The 15,574-nt window shown below is 40.1% G+C and overlaps 1 protein-coding gene across 1 annotated transcript in view; it reads left to right on the top strand.

Annotated features, from left to right (window-relative positions):
* Positions 1-15,574, top strand: part of LOC126236501 (uncharacterized) — a 314,789-nt gene that overhangs the window by 129,544 nt on the left and 169,671 nt on the right. Inside the window, exon 4 of the mRNA XM_049945857.1 lies at positions 5,549-5,696. Within this exon, the coding sequence (XP_049801814.1) occupies positions 5,549-5,696 (148 nt within the window). The remainder of the gene's footprint in view (positions 1-5,548; positions 5,697-15,574) is intronic.

The raw sequence follows: 15,574 nt of genomic DNA, 5'->3' as shown, positions 1-15,574 counted from the left end.
TGTAGAGGCCGTGGATAGCGGTAGTCAAAAGTGGGGGTAGGAGGTGAACAGGTTGGAGAGTTTTTTGAAGTGGCAATGTGCATGCAGCTCTAGTTCCTTGAGGACAAGAGTTTCAGAATGGGGCATGGGATACAGGAAATTGGGACTGAAGAGGTACTGCAAGGAGGTTTGGGCATGATTCATATGTTTTTGTGGGACTAAGGTGATGAGGGCTATGGACTGACGAAACCTGAGCAGAATGAGGTCATTGTCAAAGGGTGCATTGTAGCCAGAGATAGGTAATTTGTTGGTCAGGCCATTTGGAGGAATTCCATGAGCTAGGCAACAGTTCAGGAACAGCATGCAGGACTGGGTTCTGGCTAGGGATTGGGAAACTTCTGTGTACTGGCATGGATGGAAGGATCAAAGATCCACAGGGAAGAACAAGAAATTTAAAAATGGATGGAAAAATCACAAAATTGATGAAGTGGATGAAGTACAGAAGAAAAGTGGGGCATATAGCGAAAGACAAAAACAGGCTAATAAAATCTATGTGAAAACATAATGGGGCCAAAGAGAAAAATAAGTAAAAAGATGATAATAGTGGGATGCAGGCAACTGGGTGGATATTTGTGAAGAGAGAGGGTAGCAGGTGTAACTGGATTAGGTGAGGTCAATATGTACATGCTGGAATAAGGGAAGAGAGAAGGGGGTGGAGGTTGTTAATTATGGGGTCCAACAAAGTACATGGGACACAAGAAAGGTAGAGAAAAACATGCAAAAATATATCAGGATGAAGGAGGAAAATTGATCAGTTTCAAGGTTCAGGGATAATTACATCAGTGGGAAGAATGTGGGACATGAGATGCTACACCTACAGTCCTTGCAGTCACATAACCATGTGTTGTGTGCAGATGAGATTGTTGATACAGGGTAGCTTGGAAATAAGAGTATGTGCAGTTTGGAGGGTGGCAATGAAACACTGGAAAGAAGAGGAAGAAACTGAGTAAAGTAATGCCCTAGAGAATAGTAACAAAGTAAAATACCACTTTGTTGTGGGATGGAAGGAACTACATAAGGCAAAATCCATCAATGGAAAGTCCTGGTTGAAATAACAACAATTCACCATAAAGAAAAGGCTTTACATCGCAGACAGGCATGGCAAAAAAGGCTGCAAAGTATTAAACTTCTGGAGAAAACCCTTCTTCCAAAATAGAAAACACACACACACACTCACAGTCAAAGAAGCACAGTTTATATGCACATGGACACTGTCTGTGGGTGCTGGAGCCTAACTGCAACTACATCTGACTTAAGCAGCAATCTACTGGGGTGGGTGATGAAGGCAAGGAGGCAGTACGGGGCAGGAAGAGGAAGGAAGGATGGTAGGATAGGTCTGGGGGAGCATGCTGTGCTACCTCCTGTGGTAGCATGCAGGTGCATGGTGGAAACAGACTAGAGCTGCTGGTTTCAGTGTCATGAGGCTGTGCGGAGGGTGTTAAAGAAGAGGGCGAGGAGAGAATACGAGAAGGGGAAAAGACCAGTAGGTGTTTTGGTGGGATAGAAGCTGTAATGCTGGACTGAGAGCAGGGAAGAGGATAGGTGGGTGCAGGATGGGGAAATGGGGTGGGAGTGGGGGGATGTTACAGGAATGAAGGACAGGTTTTGGACCTGCACAGTTCAGAAAAGTTGTTGCTCATAGGAAGGATCCAAATGGTTCAGGCTTCGAATCAATCATTAAAGTGAAGCACATCGTGTTGGGCAGCATTTTCAGCAACTGGGTGGTCCAGCTGTTTCTTATCAACAGTTTGGCGGTGGTCTGTCATGCAGACAGGCAGCTTGTTAGCTGTCATGCCCACAAAGAAAGTGGCACAGTGGTTGCAACTTTGTGGATCACATGGCTGTTCCTACAAGCATCCCTGCCTCTGCTGTGGTAGGAGATGTTTCTCTTTTAAACCGCCCAAAAATTCCCATCTTGATTTTCAGTAGCATACATAAAAAGTTTGATGATGTTTATCAATTTTCAACTAGTTTCATGGTGAGTTTTCTATTATGTAACTATATACTGGTGAGTTATCTACACATCTCAAAGTATAAAATACTTAAAATAACTGATGATGTTTCGGTAATTAACTAATTATCGGGGGGGGGGGGGGGGGGGGAGTGCACTTCAATGTATTTGATTTATAATGATGTCATAAGACCACTGTTGACGAATTTATCAAGTTTTGTTGCCCCTAAAATATCATTGGTGGATGTTAGGAGAGAGGGAGAGGCTATACAGCTGACCGTTTAAGGGTTACTTCTTGCTGGTAACTGGTGACAAACTTGTGGGGAGCTGTTAGTTGCAGAGAAATGATGCCAGTTCTGCACACAGTGTTTGTTTAGCTGGTTGTCGCAGTGCATATTGGGGCCGCTGCACACTGATGTCATACTGGGATCATCACCAGCCAGAATGTCGAGAGCCTATAAGCACTTCTCCTTATTGTTGTTGTGAGGCTGCTTCTGGATTTCAGTTGCCTCTCTTATTTTGTGTTTGTATATCCATGGCTGAACTGCAAGTACGCATGCTTCCTGAGACTTAATAGGCTGCCGACTATCGTGATGGTGCTGCACTAGTGCTGGTCTGTTGTGGTGCCCCAATCAATCATAATGCTCATGTTGCACTACGCAGTTGCTACCAGGCTTTCCAGTTTCTGCGGTGTAGGCAGCACTGCACTGATAGTGTATCTTGTAGACACTTGTGGGGTTGAGGGCTTTTAGCACATCCTTAGTGGAACCTACGTATTCTGGCTCCTGCTGTCACTCCAGAAGACTTATTTGATGCCTCCTCAGCAAAGCACACTGCGCTTTCAACACCTCTTGGAGACACCTGTGGTGTCAAGGACTGTTATTACATCCTTAGGGGAACCTACCAAATTCCGGATCCTGGTGCCACTCCAGAAAACTGATTTGTTGCTTCCTCAGCAAAGCATCTTACCCAATTGATCTCTGATGCACTTGATGTAAGATAAGTGGACAACCAAGAGCTGTGCTTTTATTTCATTTTCCATGTCCAGCTTCCTGTTGAAATTTGTTGCTCTGCTTATGGTTTTTCAGCTGTATTAATTGATTCTGAACGTGTTATTCAGCTCTTTCATTTCATATTTGATATTGCTTGTGTTACTGATGTGGTGGGCTTGAACATTCAGTGTTTGTGTACAGAGCACCTTTGAGCTGAATGATGGTAGGATTCAGCACATAGTATTAGTTGGTGTGGTTCTACAGAGATGCCAACTTAAGGGTGCAAGGTACTGTGTGCCCCCACAACCCACTGTTCAAACGTGCATTCCTCACCGTCCCCTCCCCCCGCCTCTCCATTGCCCGCCTTTTATGGGGAATCTGTTAAACTTGCATGTACATTGGTGCATAAGAGTATGTGTCATTAAGTAACAGGATAATGGCAGTTTGATTAATATAGCACAAAGTTGATAACATCAGTTGTCTGTTAGTCCTACTGTCAGAAATTATCAAGCACCATCTCTCAGGACAGAAATTATGAATATTCTTCAACACTTTAGGTATCCATCCCATAGAAATAACACAGAAAAAATTAGGCAGATGATAAAAGGCCCAATTTGCCACACATTTCACAGTGGTTCACAGAGAGTATATATAGATAAAGAAAAGTGTCCACTGGTGAGACTGCATTGTGTGCTTGTTTACTATAACACTTGTTGCTTGTTTGAAGTTTGAATTAGAGGGTGAAAAACTACTGGAACTCCAGCCGATTAGTGCAAGAATTCGGCTTAACTAAAGATCTGCTCTGATTCTCAAAGATCCATTAGGCTTCTTTCAGTACATCATATGCTTTCACTACCAGTAGAACTTACTCTACTAAACCTAAATATATTAGTCTTTATTGGGAGAAAAATCTAATTAGAACATCATGTGTGAGAAATTCACTTTAAAATTGTTTGCAAGGACTTAAGTCACATTTGAAATTACATTTATGAAATGTACTACCCAAATAGCATAAGACAAAGTTGGTTTCTTTTTACGCTGGACAAATTAAAGCCTATCTGCTACAGTGTGGATTTTAGTAGAAAGACAACATACAACATTTTTTTTCTTTGTGAAATCAAGAATATCAGGACCAGACAGATATAGTAATTTTCTAAGAAGAGCTGGAAGTTTTGCATTGTAATATCAGTGACAGGACATACCCCAAAATGAAGGGGCAAGCATTATTCATAAATGTTACAATTCTCTTTGTGTAACTGACACTGTAATGAAGGTGGATTTTGCACAGCCTGCTATAGGAGCTGTTTTAGAACTTCCTCTGGTATAGTGAAACCTGATGTGCTTGACGTTAGTGTTTGTGTTGCCCTAAACTGAGAATTTTAGGATTTATTGTGTAGTGCTCAATAACAGTCCACTGTCTTTGTGGCTGTAATCCTCTTCATCACTACAGTGTCCAGAAATGTCAGTCCTATGTGCAACAGTACACAGAGTTCATAGGAACTGCACAAAAACTACCACAAAGCAAACAACACTGCTCACATCCTTTTATGGCTGAGTACCTTTAAGTAATATAAACTAACTGCCAGTTTGAGTTTCTAGAGAATGTGCGAATATTTTCTTTTTCATACTTTATTTTGTAGGACTACCATAATCTTGTTCATTATTATGGAACATATCATCACATAATAATAATAATAATAATAATAATAATAATAATAATAATAATAATAACAGTAGTTATAATGTGCAGGAAATGGGGGAGGTGGTGGTCAGGGTCTCCCAGAAACCATCCCAGCATTCACTTAGAATTTGTTGGGAAAATAATGGAAAACCCTGATCAGCAATTGAGTAGGCCCTATAAGAATAAATTGAGTATACTAGTACCACAGATACATAGCATAAACCCCTGTCATTAAGAACAATTGTTTTTGCTACTTCTCTGTAAAAATGACAATATTGGCTAGTTACACAGCTTAGTTTTTCTCCCATGTTGTTTATACAGAATGATCTGTGAAAGCATATTGATATGATCATTTATTCATTCATTCATTATTTTTCATGGTTTTCTTTTTGGTAAAGGACCTTCAGGATTTTGAAATAAGTCAAAGTTTATGATATAGAAACTAACTCCTTTTGCTGTATTATATATTAACTCTGATGAAATTGGTATATTTTATTTGTGCTTACAAGGTATATAAGTGTGTGAGAGAGAGAGAGAGAGAGAGAGAGAGAGCATCATTCTAAATCATAAGCTGTGAGTTGGACATTTGAAAGATTGCATCCAAACTTTTAATAAAATCAAATCATTTGACAGTAGTTTTTGTGTAAAAAAATATTTTATTCATATTTCTTTTTCCCCTTTGCAAAAAGTATGTCATGAACTTTAATTTCTGCTATTCAAAAATGTGTCTTGGCAGCTCAGTCAGTAAGGTAATTGCTCATGGATGGCGAGGTTATGTGTTTGAGTTCCAGTCCAGGAAATAGTTTTCATCTCTTAGGAAGTTTCAGTCAGGAATGGTTTGTTAACTTGGAAATATTGTAGTGATGATTATGTGGCATTTTACAGTACCGAGCACCAGTAATTCGCAGAATATCCATCCGAGAAAAATATTCTCCACAGGCACAACGTAAAGTGTCTGATACTTCAGTACATAACTCTACAGATGTAATACAGTCTAAGAGTCAGGCTCCTAGCACAATGCCATCAAATTCAGGTGAGTTACACATACCAAACTTTATTAAATATTTTCTGTAGGGTTTGCTCTAAAACTTTCATAGAAGATGTTTTACATATAGGCCTATCTTTAACAAACAACTATAAAATTATGTTGTGCTGCAACTAGCTTCAGCTGTTTTGCCATCATATGGCAGACCTGAACATAATACACAATAAAAACATACAACTTCTTTCTAAAGGAAAAGACACATTTAATACTGTAATTTTATTATATCATTACGTGCTTACTTTAAAGCTTAATATTTTATACACCACATGCCCATTATTGCAAAATACGTTGATTATACCAGGGTTGGAGCTTAAATAGTGGAAACTATTTATTCACAACTGATACAAAAGAGTTACATGTTTGCACCTGTTACTGTCCCTCAAAGTAGTCACCAGCACTGTGTAGAACCTGTTGCCAGCAATGTGGAAGACATAGTATACCGTTAGCAGAGCCTGTTCTGTTGATGGTGTGAATGGAGTGGTCTACTGCCTGTCGAATCTCTGGAACAATTCTGAAGTGAATGCCACCGTCAATGCACAGTATTACTGTTTGTTTTTGGAGCATAGCTTGCGACCAGCTTTACGAAAGAAGCAGCAACACTTTCTGCGCAACCCATCCATCATTTTGTACGACAATACACAGGTGCATACAGCGCAAGCTGTGGCTTCTCCGTTCGGTTGATGGGACTGGGAAGTACTGTACCATCCACAATACTCCCCGGACTTAAGTCCTCAAGACTTTGATTTGATCCGAAAGATGAAGGAACCATTTCGTGGCATTCACATCAGAACTGTTCCAGAGATTCGACTGGCAGTAGACCGCTCCATACGCATCATCAACAGAACAGGCTCTGCTAACGATATGCTACACCTCCCACATTGCTGGCAACAGGTTCTACACAATGCTGGTGACTACTTTGAAGGACAGTAACAAGTGCAAGTCTGCTGCTCGTGGTCTCGCGGTAGCGTTCTCGCTTCCCGAGCATAGGGTCCCAGGTTCGATTCCCGGCGGGGTCAGGGATTTTCCCTGCCTCGAGATGACTGGGTGTTGTTGGGTCGTCTTCATCATCATCATTCATCCCCATAACGGTCGGAGGAAGGCAATGGCAAACCACCTCCACTAGGACCTTGCCTAGTAAGGCGGTGCGGGTCTCCCGCATCGTCCCCCTACGCTCTGTAAAGAAGCATGGGACTGCATTTCCATTTCAACAAGTGCAAACATGTAACTCTTTTGTATCAGTTGTGAATAAATAGTTGCCACTATTCGAGTTCCAACCCTCATACAATTAACAGTTTGGAAGTAAGTGGAGCTATAAACACAAATATAATACACATCCCGATCATGGTGCCACTTATCAATACAAGTTACTTTATACATTCAGTCACAAACTATCTGGGTTAGAACAGGACACCATTTGGTCCCCAAGCACAACTGAATTGGTGTTCAGTAGTTAATCTGTTTGTACACCAACCAGGATATATTGAATGACCAATATGTAGCTGACTGGAGGAGTAAAGTTTGTATTTCAATACGAATCTATTTCGTTATATATTACACATAGTTTTAAGGTATAATATACAAGAGTGGTTTGAAAAGTTCTCGGAACAGAATAGAAAAAAGTGCTTACATCACTGAAACTTTTTTTTATTTTTCAATGTAGTCTCCTTTTAGATTAATGCACTTGGTCCAATGATGTTCCAGTGCCTTGATCTCATCTCGAAAATGAGTTTCCTCCAGGCCTGCAAAATAGTTGTCAACTCTGGCTATCAGTTCTTCATTTGAAGAGAATCTTTGTTCACCAAGAAAAATTTTCAGTTCTGGGAAGAGATGGAAGTCTGACAGAGCCATATCAGGTGAATAAGGCAGGTGTGGCAGCAATTCATACCTCATTTCGTGTAATATTGCCATGGTGATGGCATGCATTTTTGATCCAGCGTCAGTAGTCGCGACACCAATCTTGCAGATAATTTTTTAATTTCTAATTTTTCAGTTAAAATTTGATATACCCTTTCTGATGACATCTGGCAACAATGAGCAATTTCACACACTTTCAATCGGCGATCCTCCATGACCATTTTGTGCACTTTTGCAATGATTTGTGGAGTAGTGACACATCTTGGCTGACCACTGCGAGTATCATCATCTAACCTCTCCTGTCCAAATTTAAATTCATTTGTCCACTTGGCAACAGTTGAATATGAAGGAGCAGAGTTCTTCAGTGTATTCTGGAAATTGACATGAACGTCCTTTGCTTTCATACCTTTCTTTACGAAGTACTTAATCACTTCTCTAATCTCGATTTTTTCCATCTTCGCAAATCACTATGCAAGAACAACAACAGAGACACATCACCACCACAGCTCTCTTCCAAGAGCACTGACATGGCACGTGTTTACAGCCAACAGTCCAATGAATATCACGTGAACAACGTGTTGCACTAGCACTGACCTCGTGTCGTGATTCCGAGAACTTTTCAAACCAGAACAGAAAAACAGACTTTAATAACACATCACATAATTTTAATAAAAACAAATAAATAAAGGAAAATGTAAACACAACTTGTGGATTAAGCCTATTCAGACTGCCCAACTTCTGTCTACAAGGCATAAGTGATCTATGTACACTGTAAAACCAGTATATCATAGAATCTGAAAATATTTAGGCTGTAAAAACCTATTAGCCTATTAAAAAACAGCTGCACAATCATTATAGTAAATGATTAGATTTAAGAGGAATAGTTTCTAGAATTCTCATCTAGAGGTGCCTTGTGATGCATGGTTGTTAGAAAGTCTTTTGCTCCTAGAATTAACAATTCCGTGAGCACTATCTGAGAGTGCCAAACTGTCTGAGAGCAAAAAACTCTTGTGTATCCGAACCCTTAGTATATGTGGTGCACAGTATGTAAACATATTGCATAAGTGCACCTGTGAACATGAGCATAATGTGTTGGTTTATGGTGATATTTTTCATGTGGTATCTACACCAGCAGATAAATAAAGATATAACAAAAATGTGTGAAATCTTATGGGACTTAACTGCTAAGGTCATCAGTCCCTAAACTTTCACACTACTTAACCTAAATTATCTAAGGACAAACACACACCCATGCTCGAGGGAGGACTCAAACCGCCGCTGGAACCAGCCACACTGTCCATAAGAAATAACAATGCTTATTTTTTTAATGAAATTAACAATAGACACTGAATTTCAGAGCATTTATCATCATCATCTCGAAATAATTCCATATTGGAGAATGCAGTTTAGGAGTAAGTGAGACAGCTCACTTGTAGTAGTGGTGCTGAGTCAGAGATAGTGCTTGTCTCTAAAGGTGTTAGTGAGATCTTCAGCACAGTGGGCAAAGGCATTCTCATCACTGCAGATAATGCCATCCACAGGTGGGAGGACTGTGTGGGAGCAATTTTTTGATGTGGAGGGGATGACAGCTGTCAAACTTGCTTGAGTTCTATGGCTTCTTCCGTAGGGATAGGATACATGTGGCAAGGGGTTATGATGGGGAGTGGCATAGGTTTGCACCAGGATGTCGTGTAGGTTGAGTGGGTGACAGAATATTATTTCAGAAGAGGCTGGAAGGATCATGGGTAGGATATCCCTCACTTTCGGCATGATGATAGATAATCAAAGCCCCCCACCCTCTCTCTCTCTCTCTCTCTCTCTCTCTCTCTCTCTCTCTCCTTCCCCCATCCCTTCACCCCCCTCCTCTTCCTACATCTCTTTTGCTCTGCCCTCTGTAATCTCTTTCTCTTGTTGTGTGGCCATGGGGTCATTTGTCCAAAGACCTGCCTTTTTCCATGTATCTCACCCTAGTGATCTTTCCTACCTCCTCCACACATCCATCGGCTCAGGCAACTGCTTTGAGTAATCAAGTACCAGTAATCATATAATCATCTTGCCATGGCCAAGGGAGTGTGCATATGGGTATCTGTGCAGTTGTGTGTGTGTACTTTTGTGGGAAAAAGAGTTAGTGCTCGAAAGCTAGTGTGAGTGCTGCATTCTGTCATGTTTTTCTGTGCTCCATGCATCAGTCTATTATAGTTGAGTGGTCGCCTTTCCTTAATTTTATGTACTGCTCCATCCAGGATTTTCCATTATTCTCTTTCCTACTACTCTGCACGTCATACTGTGTTTCACACAGCTGTTGTCACAACCTTTGCAGTTGTTTATCCATGCAGATACAGTATCATTTTATTGACAAAATTTGCAGGTATGTGACTCATACCTTTGCACATTTTTCTGTTTTTGCCTGCTGGTCCACATAACTAACTTTTGTAAAATGTTCACTTTAAATAAAAATATTGAAACATTCATTTGTCCCATTTGTGGCATCACAAGAATTCTTACTTTTGACAACAGCCTGAATAACATGGAGGATGTGAGCCTAATTATGCTACAAGATTTAGCTACCAAAAATTTATTGAAGTTTGTTCTTGTAATTCAACTGTATTAGGTGTAGATGTACTACCTAGAGCAACATATGAAAATCTGTGCCAGACCGGTACTCAAATCTGGATTTCCTGCTTATCGCGACCAGTTTCCTTACCATTCAGGCTATCCGACCATGCTCCCAGGATGGACTCAAACTTCCATGTGTCACACACCTATCTATTACCTCTCGTAGATTATTAATTCACAGTTAAGTTGAATTTCAAGAATAAATTTCAATATTTGAAACAGTAGTTTGTCATCAAATACAAACATAAAAAATTTGTTGGCAGATCCGAACCAATTTTTTGCACTGCTTCATGATTAAAAACCATGTAAATAAGGCTCATCAGGTAGTGTTGACCCATAAGAGAGGGCTAAATTTGTCACTACTCCAAAATAAGTAATTGCTCAATATAAAACAAACTGCATTAAGAAAGATACTTAGATCTACCATAGTTCTGCAATACATACACTGCTATCAGCCACTACATTGTCTCCAGCTACCTTGTAACAATTTGTGCAAGTAATGTCAACAAAATACAAAATACGATAACAGTTCAAAGCAGTGAAAACATCACACTTCAATTTTACACAGAAAAAAATTGTACTTTACCAATTTCATTTACACCTCAGCAAGTCCATTACTTTCATTAAGTAACAACTCCGACCACTTGATTGTTCAGAAAACTTATAGGCATACAACTGAGTGACACCTTCAATGTTGTTTTTGGGGTTTTCAGTCAAATATTGGTTTCATGTAGCACTCAATGTTACTCTGTCCTGTGCAAGCCATTTCATCTCTGAGTAACTACTGGAAAACTACTGCAGCCTATATCCTACTGAATCTGCTTACTGTATTCTCTTGGTCTCCCTCTATGAATTTCCCCCCCCCCCCCCACCCCCCCACCCCCCACTTCCCTCCAGTACTAAATTGGTGATTCCTTGATGCCTCCGAATGTGTCCTACCAACCAATCCCTTCTTCTAGTCAGGTTGTACCACAAATTTCTCTTTTCCTCTGTAGCACCACATCTCAAAAGCTTCTGTTCTCTTCTTGTCTAAATTGTTTATCGTCCATGTTTCACTTCAGTACATGGCTACACTCCATACAAGTACTGTATTCAATGTTAAGAAATTTCTCTTCTTCAGGAACTCTTTTCTTGCCATTACCAGTCTATATTTTGGATCCTCTCTACTTCGACTACCATCAGTACAAAACTCATCTATTACTTTAAGTGTCTCATTTCCTAATCTAATTCCCTCAGCATCACCTGATTTAATTTGACTACATTCCATTATCTTCATTTTGCTTTTGTTAATTTTTGTCTTATATTGCCCTTTCAAGACACTGTCCATTCCATTCAACTGCTGTTCCAAGCCTTTGCTGTCTTTGACAGAATGACAATGTCATCAGTGAAACTCAGAGTTTTTATTTCTTCTCTCTGGACTTTAATTCCTACTCCAAATTTTTCTTTTGTTTTCTTTACTGCTTGCTCAGTATACAGATGGAACAACATCAGGGATGGGCTACAACCCTGTCCTACTCCCCTCTCAACCACTGCATCCCATTCATCCCCTCGACTCTTCTAACTGCCATCTGGTTTCTGAAAAAATTGTAAATAGCCTTTCGCTCCATGTATTTTACCACTGCCACCTTTAGAATTTGAGAATATTCCAGTCAGCATTGTCAAAAGCTTCTTCTTAAGTGTTTCTACAGTTCTCTGGAATCCAAGCCAATCTTCCCAGAGGTCAGCTTCTACCAGTTTTTCCATTCTTCTGTAAAGGATTCATGTTAATATTTTGCAACCATGACTTATTAAACTGATAGTTCAGTAATTTTCACACCTGCAGCACCTGCTTTCTTTGGAATTGGGATTACTGTATTCTTCTTGAAGTCTGCAGGTATTTTGCCTGTCTCATACATCTTGCTCCCCAGGTGGAAGAGTTTTGTCATGGCTGGCTGTCCCAAGGCTATCAGTAGCTCTAATGGAATGTTGTCTATTCCTGGGGCCATGTTTCGATCTAAGTCTGTCAGTGCTTTGTCAAGTGCTTCATGCAGTGTCATATATCCCATCTCATCTTCATCTACGTTCTCTTCCATTTCCATAACATTGCCCACAAGTACATCTCCCTTGTACAGACCCCCTATATACTCCTTCCACCTTTCTGTTTTCCCTTCTTTGCTTAGGACTGGTTTTCCATCCTAGCTCTTGATATTCATACAGGTGGTTCTCTTTGCTCCGAAGGGCTCTTTAATTTTCCTGTTGGCAGTATCTGTCTTACCCCTGCTGATATGCATCTACATCCTTACATTTGTCCTCTAGCCATTTCTGCTTAGCCATTTCGCACTTCCTGTCGATCTCACGTTTTAGACATTTGTATTCCCTTTTGATTGCCTCATTTATTCAATTTTTATATTTTCTCTTTACTTTAATTAAATGCAATATCCCTTGTGTTACCCAAGAATTTCTACTAGCCCTTTTCTTTTTACCTACTTGACCCTCTGCTATCTTCACTATTTTGTCTCTCAAAGCTATGCATTCTTTTTCTACTGTATTCCCTTCCCCCTGAAACACTCTACAACCTCTGGTTCTTTAAGTTTATCCAGGTCTCATGTCCTTAAATTCCCACCTATTTGCGGTTTCTTCAGTTTTAATCTGCAGTTAAAAGCCAATAAATTGTGTCCAGAGTCCACATGACTATTAAATTTTCATCTCCCTTAAATACTGAAAAATTTCTTTTACCATACGTTTCCTCAGTCTCCTCATCTGCGGAGTCAGTTGGCATATAAGCTTGTACTACTGTGATGGGTGTGGGCTTTGTGTCTGTCTTGGCTACAAGAATGCATTCACTATGCTTTTCATAGTAGCTTACCTGTGTTCCTATTTTGTTATTCATTATTAAACCTACTCCTGCATTACTCATATTTGATTTTGTATTTACAACCCTGTATTCACCTTACCAGAAGTCCTGTTCCTCTAACTTTAACCTATCCATTCCACTTTTTAAATTTTCTAACCTAGGGGCCTGATTAAGGGAATTGACATTCCACAATCCGATCCGTAGAATGCCAGTTTTGTTTCTCCTGATAACAACGTCCTCCTGAGTTGCCCCTGCCCATAGATCCGAAAGGGGGACTATTTTACCTCGAGAATATTTTACCCAAGAGGGTGGCATCACCATTTAACAATACAGTAGAGCTGCACACTCTCATGAAAAATTATGGCTGTAGTTTTCCCGTGCTGTCAGCCATTCGCAGTACCAGCACAGCAAGGCCATTTGGTTGATGTCACAGGGCCAGATCAGTCAATCATCCAGACTGTTGCCCCTGCAACTACTGGAAAGGCTGCTGTCCCTCTTCAGGAATGACCATTTGCCTGGCCTCTCAACACATACTCCTGCATTGTGGTTGCACCTGCAGTACAGCTATCTGTATCGCTGAGGCGTGCAACAATCTCCCTCAGCGGCAAGGTCCATATTCCATATTCAAAAAGGCAACACACACACACACACACACACACACACACACACACACACACACAGGTAAACAACTAGGGCCACTACACAACCAAAGATTACCAATGTCAGAAGTTTCGATAGTGAATTTTAATTGCGAACAGTGTGACTTGACCTCCTATAAACAGCATTAACTCTATCTCTCTGTTGTTTGACCAGGAACAGAGCAAGATTCCAAGCATAATCTAAGAAAAAACCTCTGTCTCTATTTAGAAGGTTAGTTCTAATTTAACCTAAACTGCTTACTTAATAATACTACCCCAATAGGTGAAAATTCATGCTAGAATATTGTTACATTCATCAGAGTGACCATTGCCAAGGCAATGTTCTACAACACCAGATTTACTCACTTGTTGTAAGTGTGTGTTTGACGTTTATATTCTATACACCAGTCCTCCACGGTCCTGATGGTCTAATTGATCTATAGCATGCCATAACTTCAATGGATGTGGTAAACAGACTCTAAAAGGGTCCTAACCTTAGGTGGTATTCGAGAAACATACTTTTCACTCTGTTTTTGCATTATATGACCAATACTGTTGGAAATACTATATGCATAAAGCAAAAAAGGCAGTAGACTTAGGTCCACTCAATCAACTCATGGTTGATCAGTACCACAACAAGTGTATGATCTATCATTCACTGTAACCATTCTGGTGAAAAGTAACAGCGTGAGCTTATTCAGCCAACTGTCAGGTTTTGGGATGTAGGCCTTTGAATCAAGGTAGGAAGTGCCCCTTCACACAGTGCTGAATGGGGACAACTTTCAGCCTAAAGAGACTTGGCTTTCTATAAATGGTATGTGCCAACATCCATCAGCTTTCCTCCTGACCAACAAGTCAAGAAAGGAAAGGCACCAGCCTTTTTCCTGCTCCATAGTGGAGAGATTATTTGGACAGATTGATTTCAGATAGTCTAAAAATCTGTTTAAATTCTCACTTACATGCGGCCAAACAAGATCATCATTTACATGTATACAAAGCATACTCATTTCTGTGCTACCAACTCCAGGGCATTTTCCTCAAAATCCTCCAAAAACAGGTTGGTAGTAATAGATAATTAGGACAACACAACATCCAATCCCTGAGCGTAGAAAATCTCTGACCCAGCCGGGAATCGAACCCGGGCCCTTAGGAATGATATTCTGTCATGCTGACCACTTAGCTAGTGGGGGCGGACACAAGTCTTGGTGAAAATCTTGTAATCCTCCATAGAAAAGAAAAAGGCCAGGAATTGAATCTATTGGAGGAAGTGAAAATTTTTAGACAAAAAAAAAAAGAGTGTGTACAAAACACATTGAATAGTCAGTTGGATTAAGGCATCATAATATTCTGGCAAACTTTGACTGATGTACAGTTAACTGTTTTGCAAGGGAGTGAACCAGTGCTCCTAGTGACATGTACATTGCTGCAGTGTCCAAGTGACAGATATTATTGACCTGCATAGTCAGTGTTTCCTGGTGGCTGTTAAAGACAGGACCTACTCTTACAAGCTGTGCCTTCCAGGTGTGATTTGAGATGATAAGAAAGCGGCATTGTTTCTTTCTCTCACAGAGGCAATGAATGGCCAGTATATTGGTAAGATCTACCTGGCAGCATTAGTAGAGGCTGTTACGTGGGCTGGCTTTCCAAGTAGCTTTTGTTTGTCTAGTTTAAAAAAAAATATTGACAATATTCTCTGAACGGCAATACTTTGACGAAGACTGTTGGGTTCATCTATGGTAGATTAATGTAATAATTTCTGTGAGTACAAGTCTTCAAATAATCTTCATATAATAGCACAGATTTCCAATGTAGTTTATAATTGTATTTCAATTCTCAAATATGTAGGGTGCACTTGAAGATGCAGCTGTAAACTATGAAACCAGTAGTATGGTCATTTAAAATCAAGTTTTACCAGTTGTCGGTAG

The sequence above is a fragment of the Schistocerca nitens genome, chromosome 2 (assembly GCF_023898315.1).
Source record: "Schistocerca nitens isolate TAMUIC-IGC-003100 chromosome 2, iqSchNite1.1, whole genome shotgun sequence".
NCBI lineage: Eukaryota > Metazoa > Arthropoda > Insecta > Orthoptera > Acrididae > Schistocerca > Schistocerca nitens.
The sequence above is the reverse complement of the archived record's forward strand: the minus strand, read 5'-3'. Positions and strand labels throughout refer to the sequence as shown.